General features: G+C 38.0%; 1 protein-coding gene across 50 annotated transcripts in view; it reads left to right on the forward strand.

The window, feature by feature from the left end:
- The window catches only part of CLASP2 (cytoplasmic linker associated protein 2), a 157,260-nt gene that overhangs the window by 68,147 nt on the left and 70,713 nt on the right, over nucleotides 1-18,400 (forward strand). For all 50 annotated transcript variants that reach the window (XM_052793778.1, XM_052793446.1, XM_052793530.1 and 47 more), the window contains 3 exons: nucleotides 9,993-10,072; nucleotides 15,341-15,433; nucleotides 16,077-16,222. In XM_052793778.1, coding sequence (XP_052649738.1) covers nucleotides 9,993-10,072; nucleotides 15,341-15,433; nucleotides 16,077-16,222 — 319 coding nt within the window. The remainder of the gene's footprint in view (nucleotides 1-9,992; nucleotides 10,073-15,340; nucleotides 15,434-16,076; nucleotides 16,223-18,400) is intronic.

Here is an 18,400-nt window from a genome sequence, read left to right on the forward strand (position 1 = left end):
TTTAAAAATACCTGTTTCATTTCTTTGGACAATAGTATATGCTCTCAGATAGAGAAGCAGGGAAAGTAGAAGCACGATATGCAAATTATTTTTATAATTTGAGTAGAGAATTTTCACCAAAGGTGCAAATATTACTTGCAACAAATAAATGAAATGTCCTCAAAAATATAAGAGAAAAACAGTATATTAAAATCAAATCACTTTGACCTTCTGTCTTGCACTAGTGAACTTCTAGAAGTAAAAGATAAAAATGTGTCTAAAACATGTAAAAACTATAATTGTGTAATTTGCAATGACAGGCAATGTTAGTTCTAATTGTTCTTAAAACAGTATCTGTTTAATTTGTTTCAGAAAAGAATGCATAGTTTTTCTGACACTTATACCACAACAACTCCAAAAAATCGTGGTATACCAAACCAGCTTTGCAACACAAATTATAGATGTTCCTGGTTCTTCTCCGTAATTTCTGTAATTTAAAATAATTAGTGCAATTTTCCCTATTCAGGTGCAAAACTAGGAACAAATTAAAGTAAAATGTAAATATTAGGTTATTAGAAAGCTGTATTAAAGACTGAAAATAAGACTAATGCTGTTATGTGCATAAAATTAGCATAAGTTTAAAACTCACCTGTTGAAACTAGACAAAATGAGCCACGGTCTCAAATGTATGTTCTTTTACGTATTTTTGAAAAATGAGTGCCAATAGAGAAAAGAAATACGAGTGCTTTGAAAGATTACTGTGTGAGCATGAACATTGTGCACAAGTTGAAAGATGACTGTATGAGCTTCCAGTTGAGTAGAAACAGACATTAATCAATGGTGAGATAAGCCTAAAAGAAATCGGGTATCTGTATTCTTGCTGCTCATGGAACTGCTTGTTTTTCTCCACACCCAGGGTTTCATCTTATCTAATGTATGCTGACCAAACTTCATATCGCTCTCTACAACTACCTGAAAGGGGGTTGTAGTGAGGAGGGTGTTGGTCTCTTCTGTCAGGTGTCTGGAGATAGGACAAGAGGAAATGGCCTCAAGTTGAGGCAAGGGAGGTTTAGGTTAGATATTAGGAAAAATTTTTTTACTGAGAGGGTTGCCCAACATTGGAATGGGCTGCCCAGGGAAGTGGTTGAGTCACCATCCCTGGAGGTATTAAAAAAGCGAGTGGACAGGGTACTCCAGGGCATGGTTTAGGGGGCATGGTTAATGGTTGGACTCAATCTTGAAAGTCTTTTCCAACCGAAATGATTCTATGATTCATACTAAGTAAAAGCACTATTAATTTCTTTGTTGTATAGTTGTCATACTTTATGCGTGCTTCACAAATGCTTATGAATTGAATTGATCTCCCCAGCATGCCTGTGAAAATAAGAGGTAGTATTATTAATCTTTTATACCTGTGAAACTGTGCTACATAGGAATTGAGGCTAAAGTTTTTGAAACTGTATGCAGTATTAGGAATCAGCTTCAAATACTACTGACTAAATTTCTCAGAGAATTTAATGTTCAATACACAGTTCCAAAGGAATGAAGGTATGCATGCTGGTGCAGTGATCTTCAGTCTCTTCAGTCCACTTAAGAATATTTTGTGCTTCCTCTTAGTACACAAGTCCTGTATTTGCTCCTGACTAATGTGGCACCCTCAAGGATTGAGATGTGCCATCCTAGTAGTTGAACACCTTGCACCACCTTCTTCCTTGTAAGCATAGCTCACTCCTAATTCCTTCTTGTCCCTCCTGCACCTGTTCTTTCCTGGGGTAATTGCATGGAGAGATCTGCTTAGCGTTCTCAGTCCTCAGAGGCAGCACACTCGCTTGCTGGGTGGAAACTTCTGTTCATGTGCAATGTCTCTGGCATGTAGGAGGAATGTTTTAATGAAGCAGGTGGGATCTCCAGGGAAGTTCTCTAACCATGTCCGCCAACCTTCTAACATAGGCAGATAGTCAGGAATAGAAGGTATTATGAAGGTATTTGAAGGTATTTTGCTATTTTGTTCAGTTTGTGCAGCTGTTTCAGCTTGAATGACTCTGGGCGCCTCAGGGACAATGACTTTTGGCATTGGAGGGGCTGAGGTGGACAAGTCTGTTCAAAATGAATGTCAGTCACTGGGGCCGAACATGACAGAATTCATCTGTCAATTTCCTTAAAGTGGGTTTTCTAGCAAAGGCTTTTCTACTCTGCTAAGTCACTTGGTTATAACTTGAATTGTCTTCTAAGCTGGTTTAAAACATGAAGGCTTTGTCAGTTAAGGTTCTGCCAAAAAAAAAAAAAGGCTTATTTGGGTTTATTGTCATATTTGATGATTTAAAAATATTTTTTATTTCTGAAACTTATTTCAGAAAAACTCCAGTGACTTGTTGGAACAACTGAATAGCTTTACTGATGCTAATTGTCTGCCCAGTGTCTTTGTCAAAGGCAGTTCAGCTTAAATCAAAGGCATTTTAGCTTAAGTTAATAAATCATGAACTGCAATGGCTTAAGAGACTGGTACATGTTCCTTCTGCTGTTCCTCCCCCACCCCGCCCCGACATATGCAGGTAATTACTACCATCACACAGATATGTTGAGCAACCCAATAAGGTAATCTCCGAATGGTTTCCTAAGTTTTATTTGTGATGTTTCTCTGGCAGGCAAGGCGTATACTTGCAAAAGCACTAGGAATATAGGCAAGTTTATAATAACAGAGAGGTTTTTGAGGATGGGGAGTTATTTGTTTCCAGATGCAATTGGGTTTTTTCGCAGAAAACAGTCACAAGGCAGCTGGAATTCTCCTAATGAAAATTTTTGTCTAAACTACGATCACTACAGCTTTTCATGGTTTGGTCTTCCCCTAAGCTTTATTGGCAGATCTGTGGCAATTAGCACATGGTCTGTTTCTTAACTTGTATAGCTAAGCCAGTAAATGACGCTGACAGTTACACCAGAACAATTATGCATTGGCTGGTACAATTTATGCTGTGAGTAGAACTTGGTACAAGTTATTACACTAACATAATTTTCTTTAAATTAGTCTAATTATATGCATCCTAGAGGATTTACCAGTGTAACTATGTAAAAGTAAATTTGCCTTATTTACAAAAAAAACACCTTGTCTAATGTTGATCAAAGTGTTTTTTACTTGAACAAGTGCTACTTCTTTGTTGCTCTCAAATGTTTTCCTAGCTTAAGCAGGCAACCTGAAGGTTTCTATAGAAAGTGACTCTTAGTCACTTGATGAAGGAACACCTTTGTGCTTTATTGAGGTATTTGACACTGAAGATCAGTTCTTTGCTTGTCTTATGGGAGGTTTTTATTCAAGTTTTTCGATTAAAATCCAAAGATCAGTCTTTCAAACATGGAAATAAGAACAATTAAAACATTGATAGAATTAAGGTGAGACCACTGATGTTTTCTGTGTTCTGTTAATGTGTCAAGGTGTGTGTATACAGTATATCAAGTTGCTTTAGATGACCCAGTAATTTAAAACATGAAGGGAATTTTCAGAGATTCTCAATCTTCAGCTGCTTTTCCAAACATTTTGTTCATGTCTTACAGAAGCAGGATTGTGAAAAGTACATATGAAAAGATGTTATTCGGGAGAGTTTTATTAACTGTAGCAGTAATCTTATGATACCTGGAAAGAGAAAGAGATTCCTTATTGAGCTACTGAGAGTCAGTTTATACAGTGGGCTTTATCAGAATCATTGTCTTTAAAATTCACCCTTGCCATCTCAGAGGTGGTAATTCAGATCACGAAGCAGTGGTAGCGTCTTCCCCCACCCCCCGACAGATACCATTTTAAAAGTAAGTTGTCAGTTTTATCAAATAGTAATAACAGCTGACCCAAGCATAAATAAGTAGATTTTGCAAAGACTGAGAGCTACAGAAGATTCAGGAAAAATCCCAGTTTCAGACACTTAACAAACAGCAGAACGTATATTCAAAGAGAGAATTAAATATGACCTTTGCAACATCTGTCCACTAGGACTGGGAACAGAAGTTGGTTATCGAGCACTGTCTCTGTCCATTGCAAGCACCATGCTAAAGAACTCTGTTCACAAACAATTAGGTTTTGTCTCTTTGTCATTGATAGGAATTCCAAAAATTGGTTCCTGTAATCTGTTAATTTATTTGTAGGTTGGGCAGGTGCATTAGTGCTTTTTTTTTTTTTTTTGTATCAGCACTGTCTTTAGACACTCCTCCCCCCCCGCCTTGTGTTTAGTGAGGTATGCTGTCTGTTCCGCTAGGTTGCGTTTGCACTTGTCCTTCCTTGAGTTCATTTTGTTTGAGTATTGCTCTGCTGCCTTCAGTCTATACTTAGGCTTTCAGCAGCTGTACTGTTTAAGCTGCCTGGACTCATTTCCTTCCCTATCTCCACGAACTCATTTGTATCCTGAGTCATCCATTGGATATTGTGCTAGCATGGTGTTTATATGGCCCCACAGTGAAGCAGACCAGAGAATTTATTCATTGAAACTATTGTTCTTGGCCAGTTTACTTTATTCTCAGCTTAGACACTCCTCGTTGTGATTTACTATTCAGCTGTACTAGTGCTAGAATGAGGGAGGTCAGCAGGAGTGAGTGGGAGTTGCTGGTTAACCTATTATATGAAAAGCTGAGTAAGTACTTGAGCTTATCCTGTCCACTTATCCTACGCTGAGCTGAAGCTGCTGTCAGTTCCTGATTTGTAGCTTATTGTTTATTATCCTACAAAACCAAAAGGGTAACAGTACGTTTTAATTTTTTTTCTTTTTCCTTTTTTTCATTAATCCAGAACAATCTGCCTCTTCTACTTCAGTCTCTGATAGAGAAGAAGTGAAGCTTTTGAATTAGTTAAGATATAAGTGTAGCTCTAGGTTTTGGGGGTTTTTGTTTCTTTCAGAAAAAAATTGTAATCCACATCATTTTACTTTAGATGTTTTGCTCAGTAAGATACTGTTATTGCATGCAATTAGAGATTTCTGAGGCATAAAAAACATTCTGTAACTACCCTTTTCAAAATTTACTAATGTTTAATTTGTGATGCATGTTTGTATTAGAAAATAGTTATGAATTTTTTAGGGAAGTGTTTTGAGAAAAGCATTTAAGAACAAAAAGGGAAACAAAAGTTTTAGAGTTTGTGTTACTCCCAAGTTTCTGTACTGGTTTTGAAATTCCCTTTTTTCACAGGGAAATTTTTGTTTGGAATTTTTTGTCAAAAGACCCACAGAAGTAGAAAAAAGTGAATCAGACTAGTAAAGACATGCTACCAAATACAAATTGAGCAAATTTTTTTTTTTTTTTTTTTAAACGAGTGCTTGTATGCTTTGATTAAACAGTTCTTTGTTTCAAAACAAAAATACCAGTCTGGTATCATTCTCACAACATCCTTCTTCTCCCATATAGTGTTTTCCTGTTGTTTTGTCATCCCACAATGTACAGCTTTGTAGATACTGGTGGGGGGAGCATCAAGGTGGTAGAGCAAATGAGCAGTCCAAAGTCATTGTGATATGATGGAAAGATTTCAAATGCTTCAGTTGGAAGAGGGGAAGAACTCAACCACAGGTATTGATTCCTGGGTGAGAAAACTGATTCTGTAAAAGACTGCGTAATTTCTTTGCTTGCATCCAGTACCCTTTCTGGTGTTGAGCTATTCACAATGTTGAACTCAAAGACTTGTGATTGGAAAAAACTTTCTTCAAAAAAAGATTCCTAGGGCCTCACAAAATGTTTGAAATCCTTAAATTTAACTTATGAAGATGTCATCTCTCTTAGTAGTCTGCAGGAAAGGAGGGGTTTGTTTCCTTTGTTTCCATCCCCAGACACATCAAACTTAAGTTAAAAAAAAAAAACCAAAGACCCTTTAAAACTTACAGGTGCTTAAGCTGCTGTAATTTATTTCCATAGCAAGTTTATTTATGTTCAGTAGATGCTCACCAGCTTCCTGAAGTGGAACTTAGTCTTCCAGGTCTCTCTGTGAGTCTGTCTAACCAGGGTGCTTGAAGGATAAGAATAAGTAAAGATTATGAATGAAAACTAACAAATAATGTAGATAACAATCCACACAAGACATTTCTCCCTCTCCTTCAGATGCATTTGTCTTCTGGGTCTCAGCTGAGGGAGGCCCAGCTGGATTCAGTGGGCTGAGCCCAAAGGTAGGGTAATGTAAATTGCACTCATTTAAGAAAAAGCCGGGTGATGAGGCTTTGGATTTTAGTTATCTGCAAGGCACTTAAAAGTTCACATGTTCTGTGGGTAAAGTTAAGAAAATGCATTATTCAGTGGAAGGCATTAACACTTGAGAGAGATTAAGAAATTTGTAATTGCATCTTGGTCTGAGAAGGTAAGCGACAACAACAAAACAGCTTATCAAAATATGCATGCTCTGTCAGATGTCAGTTTTGAGTCTGAAGGCAGTACTGTCTGAAATGAGAACTTTGTAAACCTCTGCTCTTGCTTTTGAGGAGGACAGTCAAGCCTTACAAAAGCATGAGAAGTTCTTTGAAGCACCTGCATGTCTGTGACTATTGTTAGCATAGTAAAAGACTTTCTCCAGAATTGGGAAACAACGGGTTGAGTTCTGTCATTTTTTGCTTAGTCTCTACAGAAACAATGACTGAGGTAAACATACCAACCAAGAGATTGGGAAATGGGAAAGGTGGAACAATATTTTCCTCTTCTTGCAGTATAGACTTTGACTTGTGTACAATATAGAGAGAAGACTTACTTCACGCTTTATTTTGATATGCGTATGTGATCATGCAGTAGAGGAGGAGAAAGATTAGTGAAATATTAGTGAATGTGCTTTTAGAGACAACTTTTTTGAAGTGTCATCTGCCAAAAAACACATAACCTTTTCTATTACCAGGCAAAGAGGCAATCAAACAATTATCTGGGAATATTAATTTTAAAAGAAAAGTGGTCTGTAGAAGTGAACTAGTTGTTGAGACTGGGGAAGGTGGGAAATGCCATGTCCCTGTGCTATGTCAAATGGCTTTTAAACAGTAGTCAGTCCCTCTTTCTTTAAAGTCAGAAATTGTTATTCCTTATGTAAAGGTTGTTCTCTTGCAGAATGATGTTAAGGTGCTAGAAAATTTGTTAAGTAGCCCATGCAATTTTCTAATTTTAAGTGGGATATTTTAAGGCAGACTAAAGGCAACAACATCTACTTATTTAGCAAAGGCAACTTCATCCACTTTTAATATCTACTTTATATTGTACAGGAGTGCACAAAGAATACTTGAAATCCCAGCACTTTTTATGTTTTTAAGTTTGTGGCCTGTATGTGTCAATTTTTAATATTTGATTTCTGTAAATTTATTCTCTTGGCAGAAAATTGGTAGGTAATGGATGGGAATGCAAAGTACTTTTTTACCTGCTTTAACAGCGGCATTTGGGTATTTATATAACTGAATAATAATAGAGGACTTGTATAAACTGTTAATTGCAGAGAGTTTTTGCCTCTAGTGTCATAGGATCACTATAGTCTTAATATTTTATCAGGTTGCAAAGAAACATGTGGTATGAGCTTCGTAGAGGTTTACTGTGTTGTGACTAACAATGAGTTAGGTTTGACTAAAACAATTTTGATAAGAACAGAAAACTTTTATGAACTGTTGTTTATATAATTTTAAACATTTTAAAAGAAATTTCTTTGACCATTTGAAAACTATGTTTTAACCTTTAAAAATTAGGTTTTCTGGTAACCTTTTGGCTACTTAAGCTTTATTTTCCATTTACTTTTCCTGAGTACGTACTACATTTTCACTGTGATTATTTTGGTACTATGAGAGCTTCTTAAATGTTGGAGTATTTTGGAAGGGACAAATGAGGTTATGAATTGAGCATCCAGGTGGTCGTTTGTTCCATCTAGTTTAGCATGGTGCCCCTGTGCCAAATTATTTCTTTTCAAGGCTTCTCTCCACACAAAATTCTGCTCTGAGCAGGGCATCTTCCCTTTTAGCAGCTGTACAAGTTTGTGTGGCAGAAGGGTGTGTTCTGGGTGTATACGGGATCTTTCCCTCTTCCTCTTAGCCAGCCAGGTACTCATTCACTTTGTGTAAGGACTTGTTCCCTCTACTGTCTGGAGGTAGAAGAAATAGGTGTTTATAGTTTCTTCTTTCCCTTCTGGCTGCCATTGGCAATTATGACAGATGGTGTTGGAGAGACACATGTAGAAGTGTGTTATGTACAACATCTCTTTACAACATTCTTAAGCTAAGGCTGTCAAAATCTGTTAGATGTTCCTATATCATACTGCAGGCACCATGTCCAAATTTTGCTAGATCTCACTTCAGTGGTGTTACTCTAAGCAGCCACAAAGGCATGCAAGAGATCATCTTCTGCATAGAGGTGTTGAGTTCTAATAAGTTTGCCATCAAATTTGTAGTAGTAGTGGACTCTCATGTTTCCAGACTGCACAAGTATACAAACACAGCAGACATAATTCCCTGCACTATAAATAGGAGATCAGGCACTGTAAACCATGAAATGTTTAAGAGTGCAGCCACCAAGAGTTTGACTTGTCAAGAAGCCCTAGCTTTTTGTTCTAGTTGACCACTCAGCCTTAACTGCTTTTTCCTTATGGTTTTTATTTGTTCTGTATTTAGTAAAATATATGTCTTCTCTGCCTGATGCCTCCATTTCAGCTGTGCTCTGCAAGTTAGGGAGGATATTCTGCCATCTATCCTGCTGGCCTCACTCTGAAAGAGTTGAGACAAGATCCTTGTTCCTGAGTGCTCATTTGCTGTGAGAGATTTTTTTTTTTTCCTCTCTCAAGAAAGAAATGTTCTACTGGACTGATTATTTCCATGCAGTTAACCTGTCTTGTCATATTATCTGCCTGATTTGATTATTGGAGATACTTAAGGATTCTGCCAAGCTTCACCTTGTACTTGGAGGTTTTGGTTTGTAGCGCAGCCTCGATCTGATGACGTTCTTTGATAGCAAACTTGAGTTCATTTCTTTAAAGAAAGGGCTTTCTTCGTAACACTAGTATTTGCAAGAAAGTGAAATCTAGATACTGTTTTCAAATTATTTTCTTTTTTAGAGTTGCCTTAGTTTCTACCCAAGATTTTAATGAAATTTGGCAACCATATGCCAGTGTGAAACCAGCAGGTTACCTGTTAGTATTCTTCCCTGATCCTTTGATTCAGGGCATTTTTGCCTGTCATGTGAGAACAGTTCCCATCATTTACCTTGCAAAGAAGTACTACTGTGTCCTACTGCTTGCATGGCTGTCATGGAAGCTTTTGGAGGGAAAACATTTTGGTGTGATAGTTTTTTAGTAATGGGTCTGGAAGGTTCTTGGGAGCTTTCTCCAGGTGATATAATCCTGGACCCCCACTGTGGGGAACACCCATGGGGATGAGTGCTCTGAGAAGGAGGCCACTGATCAGTGGAGTTCAGGTTTTGCTCCAACGCAAATTCCCTTCACTGCGTCCTTGCTTTTTTCGTTGAAGTTCTTGGAGCTTTGAGACCGAGAAATGCTCTTCACACTTCTTAGCTCCTCATGAGAATACTGGGAAGCACAAGGTAAATGAGTCATGTAGGGCTACTATGCAAGATTTCAAAAAAAAAAAAAAAAGACCCCCCCAAACTTCCAGTGTTGATTGCTTGTGGCATATGTGTTAAGGTGAAAATTCATCCATTTGGTAAATAATTTGAAATTCTAAGCTTTATTTGGGAACGTTTGTATTATCGGGGTGCAGGTCTCAGAATTCTATGCAAACAGCTACTACATATGAAACACGTTTTCAATTAAACACAAAAATATAAATAATAAAATGAAACCATTAACTTTGTTAAATTGGAAACTGCTCAGAATTGCTCATTTTTGGGAAAAAAAAAAGTTTAACTTTTTTTCTTATTCATGGTGATGTCAGAGTTCAAGGTCTTGTGATTATACATGTGATGAATGTTCAGGATTTTTGTAAGTTACATTAAATGTTTGAAAACAGGTATTGTGAAAGATGCTTATGTCAGTTTGAAAACCTTGACGTACATTACATTCTGTTTAACAGTATTTTACATTTATTTAGGTTCCTCTAAAGAAGGAGGAGCTGGAGCTGTGGATGAAGATGATTTTATTAAGGCATTTACAGATGTTCCTACTGTACAGGTAAGATGCTGTGTGTACTCATGTTTGTTTTCAACAATATGCTATTTGCAATACTATGGGTTAGCCTACTTTTAAAACTTCTGTAATTTTACAGTCTTCTAAGCAAGTGTCGTTACTTTTCCTTCATTCTGGATTTACAGTCTCCATGGAACGGTCTTTACTTTTTCCAGTTAGGTACCAAAAAATCCACCTCTGCTTTACTGTCCTACTAATTATTATCACATTGTGTTTCAGCTAAAATCCATTATTGCTTTTCTTCATCTTTTCCAGGGAGCTACTGAAAATAATTGTATGTTTTAATTTTAATAAGAAAAAGATTTACATAACATTTGGAAAATTTAGGACTGCATTTTCAAGGGATAGTCAAGTAATAATAATATAGGCAAATAATTTAAAAAGCAAGAATTGTATTTTCAAACATGCCTGAATTGTAATGATGCATGTCTGGCATACGTGTCCTCAGCTCTAGCAACACTTAAAAAAAAAGAAATCTAGTGCCTTATTTGAATACTAATGAATCCGTTGCATTCTGAGTTCTTAGTTGAAAGAGCAGATTTTGATTTGTATTCTTTAAGTGTGGGAATTGCACATATTTGGTACTTTAATACAGTTGAGTCATGTAACATGCTTGTATCTTCCTTGACCTATTTTGAGTAAGTTTTCATTGAGCAGCTGAGGTGCAGAAGGCAAGCAAAAACTCAGTAAGCCATAGTTCCCAAGCTCCAGAAGGAATTTGTATGACTCCCTTTTCTTGATGCGTACTTTTGTTCTATTTTTATTTCCCAAGACAATAGCATAGTTATTTGTTAGATCTCATTCTGTAGGCAGAAATACTGTCTGCTTTTATGAAGGAACACTCTATCTCCATGATCCCTGTCACATCAAGGAAATCTTTGTCTTACGCTTAAAGAGCTTTATGTTTCTTTGCCTCTGCAAACTGTGTTAAGAATTCTTTGGAGGGCAAAAACATGGAGCTCTTAATATCGTTTATCCCCATTACGTTGAACAGGGCCATATTCCATAGCACAGAAAATGTGCTGCTTATAGTTCAGTGCCTTAGTATTTACAGTCCCAAGCAGAGTTCTCAGATCACTCAAGCTGGTTAATAACATTGGAAGTACAGAAGTGGGTAACTCTATGTCATTGACCAGCACATGTGATTTTCTGTCTGACTGCTGGATGACCTAGGAAGGTAGGTCATTCCTAAACTACTAGAGGTGGAGGAGAAAGACACACTTATCTTTACTAATCTCACCCGAGTTGAGGTGAGGAGGCAGGGGAGAAATGTGTAACTGACCTCAAAATAACCTATTTGTTTCATGGATGAGAATGTAAGAAAGACCTGCTGACCAGGGGGGTCAGAAAAAAAAAGTTGTTTATTTAGTATCTGTAGGAATAATGACTTCCTGCTGTCCAACTTCATGCTTCTGGTTGTGGACGGTCTCTGATCTTTCCAAAAAGAAAGGTAGATCCCATGGTCTGAGACCATGTTAATTACTAAGGAAGGGAGAAGTTTCTGTACTAGACCCTGTGCAGAAAGAATGTTTATGACCTGTAATTTGCCAAGTTATTCTAAAAGCAAAGGAAACTTGTTAGAATGGGGAGAGGGAGTTGTGTGTACATTATTGGGCCCATTCCTGTGTCTTTCTGTTTATATTACATTTGTAGGTTTCAGTAGTGGCTTCATTGAAAGTAAGGAAGGGAACTATATTATGGAAAAATGGATCCAATTGTGAATCAAGATTAAGTGCATCTGGATTAATCAAGTAAATTGAGGTTACTTACAGTGTGTGTATGTTTAACTCATTCTTAAAAGCCTCCAATGGTAGATCTGGTTTTGCAGTAACCTGTTCCAATGACTGGTCATCGCTAGTTTTTTAGGAATATCATATTGTTTACTCATACCTAGTTTGAAATCCTCATATTGGAGATACTTTCCATCTGTGCAGTTATTACTCTTATTTATGTTTGAGCTTTTAATTTTTCTGTCTTTGATGTTGCACTTACCTTTAATGGGGGGGGAGGTGGGGTGTGTGTTGCTGTCTAATGGGTAACAGCAGTTTATGAAGAAGATGGGTGATTTTGAGATGTAGTCTGATGGATCTGTGTGCCAAAAAGGTAAGTACTGTGGTGAGAGGATTGTGCCTTCATAATTAAGATGACAACCGTAATGTTTTTACAACTTTGTTTATTTGCCTTTGCTTAAACTGAAGAAAATTCTCTGATGAGGTTATTAGGAATAACTCCCATTAGTAGCTAAAATTAGTTTTGAAACATATCTAGTTGTTTTCATAAAAGTCATATGTGGGAACTTCTGAACAAAAAAAATGTATTGTGTCATTGAACACGGAATTTCATCTTGGCCTTCTAAAAGCATAATTAATCAAGGGCAGGGAGAAAAGAAATTATTAAAATATTATCTTTTATTCCTCTGAAACTAATGTAGGTATGGACAACCTTGACAATTTGGGATTTTTCAGTGGAATTACAGTTTTAATTTCATGACAAGATAAAATTATGCCATTCATTAAATTCCTCATTACAATGCCAATTTGAATAGCAGAAATTGTGTAGGTCTAATTCTGTTTGTGCCAGGTAATTAAAGAAAAAATCAAATTCTTTGCCTAGGCATGCAAGTAGGGCAGACATAAACCCATTGTACATGTTGCTTCTGTGTTTGTCTGTTGCCTAGCATGTTTTAATCCTGTGGCAGTAACTATAGCACATGGTCTCTGATAACAGACAAGCTGCTTCCCTTGGTGGTACGCTTCACTTCTTTGTGATAAGCTGGCATAGGCTGCTGAGTTGGCAGAGAGATTTTTGCCTTTCCTCTTGTAGGGTTAGCTTTTTGTAAGTTAAAGCCCTGAGTTGGAAAGGAGACATAGGAAAGATGGATGATGGTAAAGGGGGGAGCCTGAGGAGGATGAGTTGTGTCACGAATTCTGATGGCATTAGGGTCACCATAATAGGACATTGCATCTTTAGTTAACTAGTGACTACTCCCTTCCACTCTTAAAAGGAAAATAAGAATTTTCTTTGATAATGGAAATTTAATTTGGTAAAAATGCTTACCGAGACACACGTAATATTTATTCTTAACAGAACGATACCTATAGAATTACTGTTAGAGTAAATTAGTGTTATGTAACAAGTACCATATGCTCCAAGTATATATAATGGTGATACAAAACTCATGTTCGATTTTGCGGGCGGTGGAGTAGAAAGTCTGTTACACTTGGACCCGCTGTTTTCATTAAATCATTTACTCTTTTTAAATAAGTTATGCGTTAGATGTTTATTGATTTCTAATGAAGAAGAAAACAGTAATCATGAGGAATAGCCTTTTGGTTTTTATGGATGCAGTTGTGTCCCCTGTATAGAACTGCAAAGCAGCTTCCACAGTGTACCCTGGAAAAGCTTACACAGCTGTGTGGTAATAAAAATTTAAATTTTATTGGTAAAGCATATTCGGAAGTTGTTCTCCGCATGATAGTGAAGCTGGCCTAGGTGTACTAACACGTGTCTTTCTGAAGCGATTCCTACAAACCAGATATGCAGGTGTTTTAGAGCGTGGATGTCTTCCACCTCTTCAATATTCCAGCATGAAATCTAGAGGCCTCCATAACCATGTTCTGTTAAAGCATTGGAATAAAAGTAGATGTCAATAGAGTCAAGGTCCCGTATCTATTTTAAGTGAAATTCATTTGATATGCTAAGGAAATTGGAAAACTAGACTGTATTTGGAATAACTCTTGTAGTAATTTCAAGTTGCCCAGGAAAATAAGACATTTTCTAGAAAATACACGTTCAGCTTAACTGTAGATCAGAAGAAAGATGTCCCTAAATCTTTTTACAATAAAATAAAAGATGCATATATACATGCAGATCTGTGTTCAAGAGACCAGTGTCAAAGCTCTTTAGCAATTCATGCAAAGCAAGGTGTCCTAACCACTGGTCCTTATTTCCTCTACGTGCTCTGTGCTCTTGCACATACAAAAATTATGTCTTGGACTTAAATAAATAATGAGGGAGCATCAGGCACTACTATTTAGGTGCTATGTAAGTTATCATGCTGGCCTCCAGCTTTCACTCTAGAAGGGTATGACTTTCCTTGAAGTCGTGAATCAAATTTGCCAGCCCCATGTGGATGTCTTGGATGTGGGCAGATGGCACCAGATGCCTCTGTATGGGCAACTGAGTTTTGCCTGATATGTTTATGTAAACAACTTTTGATCCAAAAAATTGGAAATCTTCAGCTGAAAATACGTTTTTGAAAAAACTCTGGCCAGATCAAGTTTCTGGTTAGTAATTTGCTTCATATGCTCTTGAACTTGTTTTCAATCTAGGGGAAAAAACCCTTTAAATTTTGCATATGCAGTGGAAGCAGAAAAGAGCATCCTGTGGCTTATGTCCAGGAGAATAGAAGGGAGGTCCGTTTATTTCTGACGTTAATAATACATTTTCATGACTCGTCTTTTTTATTTTCTTCTTTAGAAATCCTTTGTTGTATGTGTACAGTTATCAATAAATGCATTCATTAATGTATTACCAAATAGTGACTGATGCATGGTTAGATTGGTCAGGCTTCAATTTTGCTGGAGTTACTGTGTAGTGAGAAGAGAACTCCTATTGGAGGCTGCCCCTTACATTTATTTACTGACTGCATAAGTTAATAAATGGTGGGCTTGGAGCAGTAATATATACAGAAGTTATGGAAGTTTTTAATTTATTTTTTCAGACAAATTTTTATTTTAGTGTTGACTAGCAGCCCACTTAGGTCCTCACAGAGCCATGCACTCTTGTAATGCGGAAGACAGTCCCTGTCCCAAAAGAGTTGCATCAGGTTAAAATCTGTTAGTTGAGTTTCATTCTAGTAGTGAGTATGAAAATGAAATTGAATTGCAATAATATTGCAGCAGGTTATCTAAACCCTTCTGCTCGTACTGAATTACTTGTTTTTGTTTTGTTTTTTTTTTTTTTTTAATGGAGTTAATGACATTCTGGATATGATTAGCTCATCACAAAGGTGGAAGGTGAAATCTTGAAAATGTTGATTCTTCAGCTTTTCTTTTAATGAATATTCACTGCTCAGTGATATCCTCAAAGCTTTGCCTTAAAATGCCTGTTTTATACATACAGTTCTCTGGAACTTTTAGGGCAAGATTTTCAGAATTATAATTGTATTTTCAGTCTTTTCAAGCTGTTTTCCTTCATCAGGTTACCTGGGATAGTAATAATATAAATTTTCTAATTTTTTTAATACTTCAGATCTATTCTAGTCGAGAACTTGAAGAAACGTTGAACAAAATCAGGGAAATTCTCTCAGATGACAAACATGATTGGGATCAACGAACTAACGCGGTAAACTTTTTATCTGGTTTCAGGTTTGGGTGGGTGTATTTCATAAAGCACAGGCAGCTAGATATTCAAAAATGGTTTTTCTTGAAGTAATTACACTCCAGATAATCGAATAAATTTTCATTTTAATTTTTAAACCTTGAATATCTGTATACCAGATAAGTTTGAGCAAGTATTTTAAGAAGGCTGAAATACATTTTTGCTGACATTTAAGTGGAAGCTTTTCTAAAACCCATCATGTATGTTTCAGTGGGCATTTATGCAAAATTACATATTCTGCAGGTAAACTGCTAGCATTAGTACCTCTTATGTGCAGCTATAATAAGTTTCATTTGCAGGATTAAAATCTTTGTGTGTACGTAGCACTTAAATTTTTTTATCAGGTTTATGGCATCTTAGTGTTTGGAAACAGGTATGTGAACAGAATTAGGTATTCATGTATTTGGAGACTGGGATCTGAGACTTTTTAGCTCTAGAATTTAGTAGTTGGGGTTTTTTTGTAGTTCTTTAAATTACTGCCATATATTTCAAAATGATGCTTTGCTTTAAAGATGTGCCTGTGTACATTTTTGCAATGAAGTTGTTACTTTTTTAGTTTGAAATGCATATTGGTAGTGTCCTAAACTAAATGCCTTAAATTTTTTAGCTGAAGAAAGTTCGGTCGTTGCTTGTTGCTGGAGCTGCACAGTATGATGGATTTTTTCAGCATTTACGGTTGTTGGATGGTGCTTTCAAGCTGTCGGCCAAGGATCTCAGATCCCAGGTGGTTAGAGAAGCATGCATTACTGTAGCGTAAGTACAGTTCATGTGTGTTTGTGTACATTGGTAGATTTTAGTATGAATTTGACTTAAAGGTGTGTATTGGTTTTGTGTGGCAAGGTTTTGGTAGCGGGGGGGGGGTTACAGGGGTGGCTTCTGTAAGAAGCTGCTGGAAGCTTCCCCTGTGTTCGAGAGAGCCCATACCAGCCGGCTCTAAGACAGACCCGCCGCCGGCCAAGACCGAGCCAATCAGCGATAGTGGTAACGCCTCTGTGATAACATTTTTAAGAAGGAAAAAAAGTTGGGACGGCGGTATTCGGCAGCCGGAGAGAGGAGTGAGAACATGTAAGAGAAACAACCCTGCAGACACCAAGGTCAGTAAAGAAGGAGGGGGAGGAGATGCTCCAGGCGCCGGAGCAGAGATTCCCCTGCAGCCCGTGGTGAAGACCATGGTGAGGCAGGCTGTCCCCCTGCAGTCCATGGAGGTCCACGGTGGAGCAGATATCCACCTGCAGCCCGTGGAGGACCCCACGCCGGAGCAGGTGGGTTCCCGAAGGAGGCTGTGACCCCGTGGGAACCCTGTACTGGAGCAGGCTCCTGGCAGGACCTGCGGATCTGTGGAGAGAGGAGCCCATGGAGCAGGTTTTCTGGCAGGACTTGTGACCCCATGGGGGGCCCACGCTGGAGCAGTCTGTGCCTGAAGGACTGCACACCGTGGAAAGGACCCATGCTGGAGCAGTTCGTGAAGAACTGCAGCCCGTGGGAAGCACCCACGTTGGAGAAGTTCGTGGAGGACTGTCTCCCGTGGGTGGGACCCCACGCTGGAGCAGGGGAAGAGTGTGATGAGTCCTCCCCCTGAGGAGGATGAAGCGGCAGAAAATAACATGTGATGAACTGACCGTAAACCCCATCCCCGTCCCCCTGTGCCGCTGGGGGGTTGGTAGAGAATCCGGGAGTGAAGTTGTGCCCGGGAAGAAGGGAGAGGTGGAGGGAAGGTGTTCTGAGATTTGGTTTTATTTCTCATTACCCTACTCCGGTTGATTTGTAATAAATCGAGTTAAGTTTCCCCAGACTGAGTCTGTTTTGCCCGTGACAGTAATTGGTGAGTGATCTCTCCTGTCCTTATCTCAACCCACAAGCTCTTTGTTATATTTTCTCTCCCCTGTCCAGCTGAGAAGGAGAGGGAGTGATAGAACGGCTCTGGTGGGCACCTGGCATCCAGCCAGGGTTAACCCATCACAAGGTGCTTTATCAGTGTTGCAGAAAAGATTATCTTGTTGGGCTGCTGTACACTATGACTGATAAAGAGTCAAGTCAGCATCTGAAGCCGAAGAAACATTTAAAGGAATTTGGTTTTTTAGGTGATATACATAGTTGGTAATCCTGTAACAGATGGTATGTGAAGAACAAGTTACCATCATTACACCGAGTACTTAGTGCAAGTTAATATAAATGGCTGTAAGTAATACTATAGTACTGGGGGCTAGTCTTAGGAGCAGTTATGCTTGGGTGAATGGCACAGCACTTTACTGTGACTGCTTGTAATAACAAAGTGAGCTGCCCTGTAGTGGTTTGAACATTGTACATTTTGGTGAGATAATACCTTTTATGTTCATGATAATTTTAGAAGCTGTGGCTGAACAGAAATAGGATATTCACCCTTACCATCTGGGGACTCTCATTAAATTCAAGGGCAGCGGGAAAAAGCCTTATTTTTACACCAGAATAGTCTTTCCACCTTCCATGTTTTCCATGGCTTTTTTTCATCTGGAAAGACATTAATGTACCCACTGATTTTCAGTGGCCATCTGGAACAGATATGCCCCAGAGTTCACCCTTGCTATTCTGGTCTCCTGATTGAACAGACCACAGGACCTGTTGGAGCATACAAGTGTTCTTGTCAGGGAAATCGAGGCTTTGAGAAAATAATGCTAACCTTTCCTAATGTGAAGTCAGGAGTAGTGTAAAAGTACTGTGTAAATGTCCTCATCCAGGCCTAAAAGCCTGGAATTTTTCTTGATCCCTAAAACTTAGATATATTTGATGTGTTGTTTGCTGCTGACTGCAAATTCTTTTTATATAGTCTCTTTGCATGGAAGAAGCGTTTGTTGTCACCACTGGACAGTTAAATTACTGTCTGTTGTATGTGTTTGTATATTTGTTAAAACTAAAACCATAACCTTTAATAAGCAAGGGAGTAAAATTTTATGG

This window comes from Harpia harpyja, chromosome 1, assembly GCF_026419915.1.
Source record: "Harpia harpyja isolate bHarHar1 chromosome 1, bHarHar1 primary haplotype, whole genome shotgun sequence".
Classification (NCBI taxonomy): domain Eukaryota; kingdom Metazoa; phylum Chordata; class Aves; order Accipitriformes; family Accipitridae; genus Harpia; species Harpia harpyja.